This window comes from Talpa occidentalis, unplaced genomic scaffold (genome assembly GCF_014898055.3).
Source record: "Talpa occidentalis isolate TD23 unplaced genomic scaffold, MPIMG_talOcc4v2.1 talOcc4.12, whole genome shotgun sequence".
In the NCBI taxonomy this organism is placed as follows: Eukaryota; Metazoa; Chordata; class Mammalia; order Eulipotyphla; family Talpidae; genus Talpa; species Talpa occidentalis.
The window spans coordinates 64,384,180-64,398,906 of record NW_023601212.1 but is presented as its reverse complement, the minus strand read 5'-3'; the positions used below and the strand labels follow the sequence as shown (position 1 = coordinate 64,398,906).

The 14,727-nt window shown below is 43.7% G+C and overlaps 1 protein-coding gene across 5 annotated transcripts in view; it reads right to left on the bottom strand.

Annotated features, from left to right (window-relative positions):
• Positions 1-414: 414 nt before the first annotated feature.
• The window catches only part of ADCY10 (adenylate cyclase 10), a 75,765-nt gene continuing 61,452 nt past the window's right edge, over positions 415-14,727 (bottom strand). For 2 of the 5 annotated variants that reach the window (XM_037506545.2, XM_037506546.2), the window contains 7 exons: positions 11,880-12,084; positions 11,705-11,801; positions 11,078-11,193; positions 9,684-9,801; positions 7,869-8,064; positions 1,603-1,791; positions 415-1,034 (listed from right to left, as the gene is read on the bottom strand). In XM_037506545.2, coding sequence (XP_037362442.1) covers positions 873-1,034; positions 1,603-1,791; positions 7,869-8,064; positions 9,684-9,801; positions 11,078-11,193; positions 11,705-11,801; positions 11,880-12,084 — 1,083 coding nt within the window. In that variant the 3' untranslated portion in view covers positions 415-872. Of the gene's footprint in view, positions 1,035-1,602; positions 1,792-7,868; positions 8,065-8,158; positions 8,252-9,683; positions 9,802-11,077; positions 11,194-11,704; positions 11,802-11,879; positions 12,085-14,727 lie in introns of those variants that run through there. The other 3 variants (XR_005124297.2, XM_037506548.2, XM_037506549.2) reach the window with 3 other exon arrangements.

The window sequence follows — 14,727 nt, the reverse complement described above, 5'->3', positions numbered from 1 at the left end:
CTGAGTGAAGAGGAATCTTGAGAGACTGAGTCCTAATCTGTGGAACCTGGTGCCGCCTCCAGGTAGATAGTGTCATAACCGCACTAAATTGTGTCTGAGAATTGCTTGTTGGGTGAGGAAGTCCTCACACACACCCATGTTGGAATTTGGCCCAGGAACCCTTTTAGGCACAAAATTAAGAATTGTCCTGCTTGCCAAAAGAGAGACATGGCATCAATGACCCTGGGGCAGATTCTCTGCCATCTGGGAAATGAAGTTGAACGCTATTATTTTCTTAAATATATAAATGCTGAGCACATAAAAGATATCCACACCAAAATTACTAATATTTCCACTTACAGAAATTTATGTCCACAGATATTTGAGGTCTGTGGTTAGAGGGGCAATGGAAGCCACAATCAATCACTACAAAAATGTGTCTTTTAATCTTGTTTTTAAGACCATGACAGGAATTTGCTATTTGTTATAATGCTGTGCTATCATACAAACAATTGAAGAATTGAACATTTAGAAATAAATATTTTCAGTTTAATAGATAACTAAGAGTATTTCCATAGCAACGTGTACCATTATGATGATATTATTTTCCCATATGATACAATTTCGTGTGGGCTGCAATAAACAGGACAAGTTAAAACAACATGAAAGGCAAAAGCAATCTGTGCAAATATCGGAGAGAGAACAGCATGACACTGTCCACCTTTTCGGACCCTCCCCAAGGAAAAGAAACCAACATGTCTGATTTCTGATTTTGTGTCTGGAATGGAAGGGCGTGTAGGTAGTTGAAGGATGCTGGCTATGGAGAAAGGTTAATAATGAATAATCACAAGAGAATGAGTCTTAGTAAAATCTTTGTTCTCTTCCACAAAATGTTAAAAAGGATTGACCAGGATATTAACTTTCATTAGGAATTTGTTCTTTGGAAGCTCCTGTGTGTTTACCTTGCCTGACACAACTTTTTCCCAGGTTGGGAGATTCAAGACTGTTTGAAACCATTGGTCTTCAGTGAGCCCAGAGTTGGAGTACCACCATTCCTGAGAGGGGTGATAGAGAACCCAGAATTAGTCAGTGCTTCTCGACTTGTGTGGCCACGCAATGGTTAAATGTCCTTGATCTTTGCAAGCTGGTGAACCCATAGACAAATAATGAATTTTGCTGCCCAAACTAGATTACTGATGCAAGACTCTATAAAGAAACTCATAGAAGGCTATGTTCATTCACTCATTCAACCAACACTGAATAGAAGGCACTGTGTTGGGTACTAAGCGTGAGTTTTGCTTTCTAAGAGTTTGCTTTATCGAGACAAGAACAACATGTGCACAAAAGTAACACAAAGTGGAAATCAATGAGGGCCTTGAGAGAGAGAGGTAGAGTTCTTGCCAAAGCGGATCTGGATGAGGGGAGGTTCCATGAGAATTCAAAGGGGAAAAGGAGGAGCTTGCACTGGACTACAGATGCATTTCCCTCCCCGGTGGTAAGAGTCCAGAATGGCCTAAGATGGCCTTCTACGCCTGGTGCAAGCTGACCAGGTCTTTGGCTTCTGGGACTGTCTTAGAAGAGAGTGAGCACCCACATCCCAGCGGGCTTGTCAATGGAACGTACTTTGTTCATGGTCAGCCAGCAGTGCTCCAATGCATTGCCTTGTGTCTCGGAGAGCTGCAAGGCCGTGTTCAGGAAGAGGTTGCAGTTCTGTCCATCTCCCATGAGTATACAGACATAAGACATCAGGTGATACAGCCTTGGGTAGAAGACAGGGCCAGTGGTAGCTTGTGCCACCAGACTTTCCAAGTTCTAAAGAGAAAACAGGATATTCCAATCAGAAAGAGGCCCTTGACTACAACTTTTTCCTCCCCAGATGATTGGAGGACATTACAAGGATAGAAGCAATGTTACAGAGAGACACGTAGAAAGTAGTGGAGATCAGCTGAGGAGTGTCAGGCTTCTAGCTTCTGTGGCCCACCCAGACCGAGAATAAGATGGACATTAGCGGGTTTCATGGCAGCCCTTGCCGGCAACCACGTTTAAAAAAACAAAAACATTTTCTTTTAATTAGCCAAGCAATCATTATTCAAAATTGGGGGAAGTAGGGCATGTAGGGGATGAAAAATACAAAAAATAAGAATCATCTATAAGTCTCGCATCCAGAAAATAAATATTTTCAACATTTGGGTACATGGTTTCCCACTTTTTAGTTTCTCTGCCTATCACGTATATGCATTTTCTCTCTCCTCTAACCTTTCTCTCTCTCTGTCTATCTCTCTCAGCCACCACAAATGGGATCATGCTAATCAATGAGTAACACTTTTTCCCCCCTCATTTAACATCAGATTATGAACACTTACTGATGACATGATTCTTTTACCTTAGTGCTCACAAATGCAAATGCTGGCAGGAGCCAGGCAAGTAACATTAGCAAGCAGTTTAGATGGAGCACAAGAAACAGAGGGGTCCTTGTCACAATGTAGAAGGTGCGTCCTATCTTAGTGTCATCCCTTGTTAACTCCAGCTAATAGCTGCCCATCAGGAATGCAGGGATTGTATTTAAAAATACTACAATTTTTGGGCCTCCCCAGTGGCGAAGCGGTTGAGCACTGGGTTGCGAAGCTGCCCGCGGCCTCTGCAGCACCAGTTCCATCCCCGGCTGCTCCCCGGCCACCAGAGGAGGGTCCCACATGGCGCGCAGACCTCTCCTGCCGCCCGCTGCTCCCCTCAGCAGTGTACCTCGGTCCTTCTGCCTGCTCTGCTCCCCGCTCTGGCTCTGGTGAGTTCTCTCACCCTCCCGCGCTTCTGACTGCACCCAGTGCTTGTATGAATGTATGTATAAATCAATCAATCAATCAATCAATCAATCTTTAAAAAAAAAAGCTACAATTTTTAAGAGTCAGAAAATCAGATTTTTTAAAATGGGAAATATCCGAATGTATAGATACATTATTATTTTTTTTAAAGATTTATTTATTTTTATACAAGAACCGGGGTACAGGCCAGATGCGCGAGAAGGTGAGAGGATTCACCGGAGACAGAGTGGGGAACACAATAGGCAGAATGACTGAAATACACTGCTGAGGGGAGCAGCAGGCGAGACAGGAGAGCTCTGTTGAGCCATGTGGGATTCTCGCTGGCCCGCCGGGATCAAACCCGCACTGCAGAGGCTGCGGACAACTTCACAGTGTGGCGCTCAACCGCCTGTGCCACCAGGGAGGCCCTAGATACATTATTTTTGACTTAACCAATCTTCTTTTGAAGAGCAATCTCTGAGGTTTTTTTTTTTTTAAACTGTAAACCTGAGATTAACATCTTTATAGATCAATGTTTATTTGCTACCTGATGATTTCCTTAGGACAATTCCCAGGAGGAAAATTATCGCGACAAATGATGTGCCTATTTTAAAGCTGTTTATGCATACAGCCCTCATGCTTCTAGAAAGTTTATGAGATTTCTTTGGAGTGTTAATGTGTTTTTTCTCATGTCGTTGCTAATATGATGGTCTACAAAGCAATGTCTTATTGTTTTGTGGCTTTTACTACAATATTACAGGCGTGGGATCAAAACATTGTTTACCTGACTAGCCTGTTACCTACCTATTTAGTCAATCAATCATTTATTCTAGAAATTAAGCACCCATTGTGTACAAGGCATTGTTCTGTGTACTGTGGGCAATGCGAATTTTGAGTTTGCATTCATTTATTTTCTTGCATTCTTTCTACTCCCCACCCCCCACCCCCACCTCCCTCCCACATCCCTCCTCAAGCTTTCTACAACTACCCCCTTTTCCAATTCAAATAAACCACAAATTCCTTGGGGAAGACCGTACTTTATTCATATTTATTACTGTATTTTTAACCTGTACTGTCTTTAGGATACCGAGTCTTAGCACATTATGATTCATTAAATAAAGATGTACTTTTTAAAAACTGCCTGCTAATTTATCTAATCTAGATTTTTACATATTCCATTGGCTAAAAATGTGATGAATCTTTATTCATACTCAATTAATATTTAAAAGTGATAATGACAACCAACTCACTTGTCCTAGGTAATGTACCTGGTATTTGAAAGGAAAAAGAGAAGTTGGAATGGATTATATTGTGGTCAAAAATCTATTTTTTCCAAACAACATGAGTTAAGCATGTCTGGAATCCTTCCTGAGATAGTATTTCTATCAAATTCTATGCAAATAATGTTCATGTCCCAAGTGAGAACCTGTAGGATGCATTGTGAATCAGAAATATAAATACACATTCTATGCCAACAAGTACAGACCTTCAAGCACACAGTGATCACAATGAACTTTTATGTTTTCAGAGGCAGGGATTTATAAGCTGATGTGAACACGTGGCGGAAGAGCTGCTGGGGCTTGTATGGCACTAGAGCTGCAGTCAGCGGGCCCCAATGTGTCCAAGTGGAAGACCTGCCCTTCACCACTACAGGAATGAAGCAAAACTGACCACATAACAATGTTCAGAAAATCATGATTTACTACCCTTCATTGGCCACAAGATGCCTTGTTTTGAAATGTTAAAGTGTTAAATGTTTTAACACTTTAAAATCACCAGCATCTGATTCTGCTCATAATCTAAAGGAATTTGGGATCAGATTCTTCCTTAAACCATGAGAAAGAAGCTCAGCTGACACTCTGATCTTAGTTGTTAAGACCCCCAAGCAGGAAACCCAGGCAAGTGAGTGTAAACGTCTGACCTGCCAAACTGTGAGATAAGAAGTGGGTGTTGTTTAAGCTGTTACATTTGTGATGATTGGGGGTATGACCATAGAAAATTAATACAACAGTGCTTAGTTTTTAAGCAAACGTCTAGCCATCCCAGAAGCTAGCCCTTCATTCTCATGGGGGTTTGCCCACACTGGCCAGCAAACTCTGGGCACCAGGTCCAGTTTGTTCTCTCTTGTACCTCAGCAATAATACCCAGTATGTATTACATATCAATGAAATATATAAAATTTCTGTGTTTAAAGATTTAACTACCAGGATATCTATTAAAAGAACAGAAGAATACTACCTAAAGGCTCTATTCAAGAATAATCTGTCAATATAAGATTATCTCTATTAAACAAAATACTGTTATATTTTAGTAGTATAGAAAGCATTTTCATGGCAGGAAATTAGCCATAGTGTATTTTATTTAATAGCAAGTTTTAAAAATGGAAATGTGTGGGGATAACCACACACACACACACACACACTACACAGAAAAGCACCTAAAAATTGATGTCTCCATATACCCGAAGTGGTTATCTCTGAGTATAAGGTTTTGGGCATGTAGGGTCAGGAATGACGCAGAGCAGGTTTTCTAAGATCCCATGCAGACCAGAGTAAAGGAGGAGAGTCCTGGAGCCCTCAGTGGCTTTTTTGCAGGCTTTTATTTGGATTTACCAGGTACACGGCAGGCAGGAGTGCTGGGGGGCTGGGAGGACTGCCAGCCTCCCAGCCCCCAGCAAGTCTTTACTCTTTCTGGGCTCTCTGGCGTTCTCTCTGCTTCTTTGCTTTCCTGATTTTCCACTTCTCAGCTTCTGCTGCTGCTGGCATCCCTGTGACGCCACCCTTAAAAATCCAGTCTCTCAGCCCAGGTGTATCCACTTCAGGTGGCCGTCATCAGGCATGCATTGAGGACCACAGGGTTCCCTCATCTATCCTAATGGCGGGAGGGCAGAAAAGCCTGATACCTTTCACCTACCCTACAGTCCACCCCCTCTGGGTTTTCTGCCATACAATCTACACATGAGTTAGAAAGCCACTCAGGGCTTCCCAAACTTAGCATCAGCACAATTTTCTTGGCAAACAAACAATGCAGCCATGGCCCACAAAAGCAAATACATCACAATATAACAACAAAATACAACAGAACACAAGTCCCAGCAGGGCCCCAACCTAGTGGCCAAAGACAATTATTGGTACCGGCAGATGAGCCACCAAATCTGCTGCGAAGGCACTGCTCATATGAGGGAGGTGAACCACTCATGGCATCTACTGTAACACACCAGGAGCGGTCAGGCTTCCTGGCCTTCTCTGGCTGTAGTCTTGGCTACAAGCCACACACAGCATCCACCCCCAGGATGCACTCACTCCTGGATTGGAGATTCTCTACTCTTTGAGGGTAATCACCCAACCCTCAGGGTTTCTGTCTGCTGTCACTCCAACATTAGGCTTTCATAGGCACCAATGCGACGCGCAGACCCCTGCACTCAGGCCAACACACTGCACAAGCACATGGATCGGGGATCCTTGGATACAAGCTCTACATTCGGCTTGGGCTCCACCCCAAGCCACGTTCCGCACCCGTCCCCCAAGGACGGGTTCCTCAGCTCCTCACCCTCACTCGACAACGAGCAGGGCATCACCCACAGGTGATTTTACGAGACTCACTGGCCTTCCTCAGCTTACTTAGTGCTGAGCAGCCACTCAGGGCTTCCCAAACTTAGCATCAGCACCAGCTTTTGCCTTCTCAGTTGGCTTTTCTCCTCTGCCTGGCTGCTGGGCATACACAGGCTGCTTTTGGCCACTGAGGCCCACTGGCCACCCCCAGATTCCCATCTCCGGGGGTGTACAAACAATCCTTCCCCAGGGTCCCAAAACAACATTAACTTGCCAAAGTTCTTCTGCCTTCTGGCAGGATTGTCAGCCCAAGTACATCAGTCCAAGTCCATTAGGCCTTTCCCTGCCATCAGCACTGGCGAGCTCCGAATCGTGGCCCTCTCTTCCCCAACGATTCTAGCTGCCTCAGGGGTCGTTGGCTGGTCCTCTCGGGCATCTCCTTCATGCAAGGTCTCATCCCGCAGCTCCTGGACCTTGTCCCTCTCCTGTGCCGCCATGATGCCTCCAGTGTCTTCACAGGCAAACACAGTCTGTTACTCCTTAGTCCCTCCAGGTCTTCGGAGGGCTCCATACCCGTCTGCATGGATCATCTTGCCGACTTACGCCAATTGTAGGGTCAGGAATGGCCACAGTGCAGGTTTTCTGATCCAGTAGACCGGATAAAGGAGAAAAGAGTCCTGGAGCCCTCCGTGGCTTTTTGCAGGCTTTTATTTGGACTTACCAGGTACACGGCAGGCAGGGGTGCTGGGGAGTCGGGAGGCTGGCAGGCCTCCCAGCCCCCAGCAAGTCTTAACTCTTTCTGGGCTCTCTGGCGTTCTTTCTGCTTCTTTGCTTTCCTGATTTTCCACTTCTCGGCTTCTGCTGATGCTGGCATCCCTGTGACACCGCCCTTAAAAGTCCAGTCTCTCAGCCCAGGTGTACCCACTCCAGGTGGCCGCCATCAGGCATGCATTGAGGACCACAGGGTTCCCTCGACTATCCTAATGGTGGGAGGGCAGAAAAGCCTGATACCTTTTACCTACCCTACAGGGCGACATAGAGTTCCTTCTACTTTGGGGAGAAGGGCGTACCTTCAAAACCTTGTAATACAGCAGATCATTCAGTGTCATTTCATTATAACATTGATGAAAAAAAAAAAAACAATTTTTGGCCAGGGACACCATCTCTGTGGGGTTTGCATGTTCACCCCATTTCTTTGTGAGTTTTCTCTTGGGATTCCAGTTTCTTCCCACATCCCAAAGACATGCATGTGAGGCTCACTGGCGTATCTCAATTGTCCCAGTCAGTCAGTCAGTGTGTGTGTGTGTGTGTGTGTGTGTGTGTGTGTGTGATGCCAGTGCAAATGGAGGGAACATGAGACTATGGTCAAATTGGTTTTGTTATACATCATTTTAAGTCAGTTTCTAAGAACTGATTGATGTTACATGATTACTTACTATAGAAATATGTATAAAGTCTGTAATCAGAAAAAATAATTATCACAGGAGATAGAAACCATTTAAGGACTGATTTGCACTGGAAGGAAGAAACTAGACCTCACCTTGAGTAGCTCAACACCAGTGTCCTGAGCATTTGCAGATTGTTCGTCAATTTGTTTTTGCAGGTAGAGAACCTGTGCCTCCATGTACCTACTGATCCCTTCACTGTAAAGAGCTGTTGGAGTTCTTCTTGGCACTAGATTTTTAGCTCTATTAGAAAATATGTGGAACTTGTCCCAATCCTGCAGTCTGGCATACCTGCACCACCACAAGAATACAGAAAATTCAGTATCATTTTTGGGATTGACTGATTTTCTGAAATGGATTTCTCTGGAGGTGTAGTTCCTAGTACCTGGGCTTCTGGAAGCTGGCTGCCTGCCTATCTGCAGAAATTACAGTAGTGCCCTTTGATTCATGGCTTCAGTGACTCATGGTCAATCATGGTCTGAAAATATTACATACAATATGGTATTGGAGGGAGGTGCAGAAAGAGACCACATGAACTTGACTTAACTACAGCACATTATAATTGTTTAATTTTATTAATGGTTATTATTGTTACAATGCCCACTGAAGTGTGAGAAGCACAGGCCCAGGCCACAATTGTTAAAAGAACTGTTCCATGTGAAACAGGGAATAAGAAATTAGAATGATGTTTGAACTTTAGAGTCCTTACATTTTAACTCTCAAGGGCAAGTTTTTTTTTTTATTTTGAATTTTAATTTCTTTGGACTTTAACTAGCAGGGTAAATGATTTTTGGATTTTCATTTCTCTCAGGGAATTCTGTAAGTGGAGGCGATTTCTGTTCAAATTTGGACTGTTCTGGTTTGTGGTACTTTACACAGGAATGTCTTCATATTGGCATTTTACCTCATCACAAAATCTCTAAATAGCAGACAACATGGCTCCATATATGATTTGAGGTGGGAAATAGGATAGGGAATGGCTTTCAGTCTTGGGGATAACTGTGGAAGTAATTTAATTAACCTCTGGAACTTCACTGTTGATCTACTTCTTGAAGGCAAAGCCAGAGCTACAGATTTACTAAGGTAGGAATTGAATAGGTTAAAGGGATTAAGCCCAGACTTTATGAGTTGCGGGGAGTACAGGGGGAGGACTCTTCACTCTGTAAGTTTCCTAACACATAAGGGTGGTCAAAGTGCCACATCTCTTCCCTGCTGCACTTGCTCCTCCAATCATAAGGGGTGACTTCCTTGGCTGGTGGCTTTTAGAGAGGAATGAGACAGCTGGCACAAAAGCCTGCCCTCCTCCTTAGTCTTAGAGTCAAGGAGGCCCACAGGGAGTGCGCTACTGCCCTTCTGTCTGCTGTGCGGTGGAAAGAGGCCAACTTGATGGGGAAAACCTGCAGCTCTCCAGCACTGCCTGCTGCTGAGTGGGCAAGTGTAATCCAGTGATGCGGTATTAGGAAGCCCACTTGCCTGCAGATATAATCCATAGTCTCCAATGTCAGCTCTACCACAGTGGTTTTCCATATGATTAGATCTTGGGGGTAGGTGGGCAAATGATGCTATGAGTCTCCCTCAAATCCCACACCCCTCCGAAGTAAGTACTCTTCTCTTAATCATCTGTACTCCCCCACCATGACGTGTGCAAAATCAGTGCTGGTTGCACTGAGCTGATTACACTTTTCTGGCCTTGGTTGAGGGGAATAACTAGATGATCCCCAAAGTGTCTCTCAGTGTAAGTCTACTCTGAGACCCTCAACCTGTTTATGAGTTATAAGTAAATTTATAAGTTACTTATGAGTAATAAATATTTTTCTTTTCCTTTTTTCTTAAACCTCATAGAACTCATTGTCAGGATTCAGCATTTTCAAATTTGGGGATTTAATGATATGCAATAAACACATCATTACCAGATAGCTACACACGAATAAAGTCCCAGGAGGATTCCACTGTGGAACTTGAGGATTCTGTTGTCTTCATTTTCTTGTACAAATTCCAAACACTCTTCAAATGTCCTATAAATAAAGCCTAAAAAAGAAAGGAACAGGACACTTGCGGGGGTTGTCAACTCTTAGGCCTGGTAGTCCCAAGAGAATATCCCCCCTTTCCCACAGGGGGAAAGCCTTAGTCTCTGATTGCTTTATGAATCCAAAGGGTCTGCTGGATGGCAACAATCATGTGACTTTGCTGCCCATGTTTGCTGAGTTCCAGCCTTGGTGAAAGCTTGTGCATATATAATACAATTCCATAGTATTCACCAAGTTAAACCAGCCCTCCGTGCTCAAATCCAACCTGTGGGCCTTAGGGCAAACAGGCCTTCATCTGGCCCCCATTTTCCTTTATTGGCATCCCTTTTCAAGATCAGATTTGGGGAAGAGAATGCCCAGGTTGGCCCCTCTGATTTAATATGTACACTGTAGGGTGAATTATTGTCAGGCTTTTCTGCTCTCCTACCATTAGGATTGATGATGGATCCCTGTGGTCCTGACCTGATTGCATGCCTGATGGTGGACACCTGGAGTGGGGTGTGGGCATGTGTAGGTGGGTTCACCTGGGCTGAGAGACGGGGCTCATAAGGGTGGCGTCACTGGACGCCAGTGGAGCAGAACCACCAGAAGAGAAGCAGAAGAGTGAGAATGGGACCAAAAGAGAATGCCGGAGAGCCCAGAAGGAGGCCTGCCAGCCTCCTGGCCCCATGGCACCCCTGCCTGCCATGTACCTAGTAAAACCCAATAAAACCCTGAAAAAGTCACTGAGGGCTCCAGGACTCTCCTTTATCCATCTGCACAGGATCATCGAGATTCTGCTCCGTGCTCTTCCTGCCCCTACATACACCAAGGGCTGCCCTTTGGGTGTAAATTGAAGGTTATCAAGAAAGAACTTGTTTTCCAAAGTGCGGACTGCCACCAATGCCTGGAATACTCATGGTAAGTGATCTAATCCTTCACTCTAAAGCACAGTCTCAAAGTGTATCCCATTAAAAGTCAAATACCCTAGGTAAAGGCATACATATAGTAAGTTACTATCAGCTACTGTTACTTGGTAAATATTGATCCAGTACTTTAACTGGAATTTTATGTCCAATGGTTCTTTTAGATTCTTCTACTTGTTGATGCCTTACAATTCTTGTATCTTCCAGATGGTTCCTCAGTTCATGCTGTCCCCTTGCCTGATGTATACCTCTTTTTCAGACTGAAATTCAGTGGTCTCAATGCCTCAGCGTTGACAACTGCCACACCATACCAACACAACTACCCCAACCCGAATTACTAGTAAATTCTAGTAAATTTCTAGTCAGGTTTACCAGAATAAAGCATGATGTCCAGGCAGACAAAATAGAAAAATGCCTTGCTGTAGATGTGCTCTTCTGCTACAGAGAGATCCCATAGCCACCCCAGCACCTGGATCAATTGCTTGGGTCTATGGAAAAGGAAGGTAATGAGATTAAGGGGTGGTCAGGAAGAGAAGATGAAATTCAGTCCTGGTTTAGTCTCAGTCCTGCCCAGTAATTCAGAACTAGATGGGAGCCTTAAACAAACTTCTAAATCCATCCTTAAGTCTCAGACTAGTTCTTTGTTCAAGCTGTCTTTCAAAGACCTCTATATCGGGGTGACCACAGTCAGGCTCAGTTGGCCTGCTCTCTATTCTCATTTGCATCTGCTAGGAAACATTTCCCTTTTCTTCCACCTGGCACTGTTGGAGTCCTGATTCCCATAGTGAGGATGGCTGCCTGACTCACCTCCAGTTGCCCAGCAGATTAGAGATGATGCTTGTGAAAGTCGTCTATGCAAAGAGCAGTGGAACCCAACAATGATGATTATCAGTCCCATCATCTTCTGGGAAACCCTGCCTCTCTTCTCCACCCTACAGCTGAAACATTTAATATGACTTTCTCCCCCTAATATTTTAGGAAGTACTTTAAGATAAATACCTGCTTTTCAAGAAGATAGATCTACTAAGCCAGCAGAGGACATGACGGTGTTTCTTGGGATTCCGGAGCAATGTCCACATCTTGTGGGCACGAGAGCCTGGGAAGAAAACACTTCCAATGTATTTCTGGGTATTACTTATGCCTGCATGACCCTTCTTGCCCCATCAGCCCATACCTAAATCAATGGCCAAGTCCAAGTGACCCATTATGAGCTTGATGTAGCTCAGTGTATCAGCCACATATGACACAATTTCAATGCCCTCGGCTTTCAGGGGGAGGTTGAAGATTTGTTCCATGGCCATAACTTCATATTTGAACCACACGCCCTGGTAGCCGGCCAGCTGGTGGTACAGCGAGTAGTCCAGGTAGGCCTTAATGATCTGAAATGACAACCATGGAGGAGAGAAGGGGCAAGATAGAGATGGAAGCCAAAGCAGAAAGCCAGGGACATCACCCAGTGTTCACAAGTAATCATGTGTTTATCAACTTAGGAACAGAGCTGTGATTTGGCCAACACACAGGCTCAAATAGAGAAATTTAACTGGGTTTCTGCCACCTATTTACTGGCTTGCTCAGGACAAGGTTACTGGCTCCTCTTGCCCACAGTCTTTAAAATTTAAATTTGTGAAAAAGAGAAATAATCGTTTGTATGTGTGGATATATGATTACATAGGCAAAGGCCTGGAAAGAGTCACTCCCAAGTATAAATAGTAGTTGCCCGTTTGGAGGGGGATGAAAAGATTTGAAGGAAAAGAAGGACTTTACTCTTTACATTATGCATTCCTGGGATGTTTAATTTGTTATAATAAGTTTATGTTAGTTTTATTATTTAATTCTAAAAAGGTTGGTTTGGGTTAGTTTGGCTTGCTTTCTTAAAAACTGAAGGACTAATTCTAAATTTAATTGGGAGATTTAAGAGAAACTAGTTACTCTTTACGTAAATCTTTAAAAAAATAAAATTGCTTCAGTCTATAAGTTCTTAGGGAGAGAAAAATGTTCCTATTAAAAAGCAGTTTATTATTTAAAAAATACATAAAAATTGCTTTAAGAGATACAAACAATAGAAATACTGAATCCCTAGTGGTGGGAGTGTTGGATGTTGTGGTGGGGGAAGGACTTGGGAGAAGAACTTTTTCAATGGAATTCTCCAAATCTCACAAAATCACACAAATTCTGTCTTATAGGCAGTTCCATAGGGACTTATTAAACCACAATGCTGATCTTAGGAAATTCCTTTATTCCTGGTTTAAACCACAAAGTTGATTCTAGGAAATTCCTTTATTCCTGGTTTAGAACATGTTTCAGATAATCCTACCAGGAGGACAGAATAGCCAAAAGTGGCTATCTTCTGAAGGAGATAGAATTGTTGGGCAAAGGAAAAAGCCAAAGGTGCAATCAAGCCTAGGGCTTCCTGGATTTGGACCAAGACAATGGAATCCAATTACTTCACTTCATGAGGAAAATACAAAATTATGCGGTTTGCCAGTGGTCACATGGTGGATGAATGGCATCCTAGAAATTATTCCCCCAGAGTCACTCTGGTTCCTTCTATCACACTGCACTGTAGACTTCACCTGCTTTTGAACACCCAAGGGAGCACTCTCCTGGCTGGCTGCTCTCAATCACAGCCATCTTGTTAACCAGTGTCTTTCATTCACTTCCCAATTTTGACTTCTTCATTTTACCCTCTCTGCCACCCCTCCCCAAATCCACCATGTTTTAGAAGATAGCCCCAAGTGTGGAAAATTAAAGCATTTCACTCAATAACTATTTGTTGAGCCCCTACTATGTGCCTGACGCTGTTCTAAGAATCCAGGGGGTGAACAAGGTGACAGACAAGGTTCTTGCTCTGACAGAGCTTACGGGGTAATCATAGGGGCCACAGACCACGTACTAACAAAGGAGCAAACAAGAAATGTCAGATGGTAATGAGAGCTACTGAAATAGGGTGACAGGTTAGAAGTGAATAAGGGGGGGCCTCCCTGGTGGCACAAGGGTTGAAACGCAACCTATGAGGCGGTCCGCAGCCATTGCAGCACCGGTTCAGTTCCCAGCCAGCCAGGGAGCAACCCACATGATGCAGCAGACCTCTCCTGACTCACCCACTGCTCCCCTCAGCAGTGTACTTCAGTTAATCTGCCTGTTCTGTTCCCCACTCTGTCTCTGGTGAATCCTCTCACCCTCCACACATCTGACCTGTACCCCAACTCTTGTATGCATAAATAAATCTTTTTTTAAAAAAAGAGAATAAGGGTGTGACTTCAAGATGAGAGCCCCGTAAATGTTAGGGGGTTGTGTTCAGCAAACAGAGGAAAGATCCAGCCAAAGACTCTAAGAAGCAATTGAACATAAAGGTTTGGGGAACCAAAAGAGGCCCATTACCCTTGGGTCTGGTGATTCCAAGAATTAGCAGAGGATGATAGGTTTTGGGCAGAGGCCAAACCTGATGGATTTTATAAATACTTATCCTGGCTGAGCCAGCCTGGGTCTACTCAAAGGAACTAAAACATGGACAGATTCCAGGCTAGGAATTTAGGCTCCTCCCAAATTTATAGTGCTACTTGTCCATTTCCCTTAATTCTTGGATAATTAAGAAATCTATTGCCTCAGATATACCCAGAATTGATGTATTTTTATAAAGGTCAATTTCACTAGATGAGTTAGATTTAGCTTAATAATCTCATGATCTTGTCTTCTGGAGTTTTCCTCATGCAAAGAGTTCACAGTTTATGACCAGATTACTGGTTCTCCCAACATAGTCCCAGGACTGAGGGGTCCCTGAGACCCCTTCAGGGAGTGTGCAAATAGGTCAAAGCTAGTTTCAGAATAGTAAGATATTTACAGGCATACCTTTTTCATGGCAATTCACAGATACTATGTTTTTTATAGACTGAAAGTTTGTAGCCTATCCTCATTTCATGTGATTGTGTCATTTTGGTAATTACTGCAATATTTCAAAGTTTTTCTTTATGTTATGGCGATCTGTGGTCAGTGCTCTTTGACATTAGTATTGTAACTCTCCA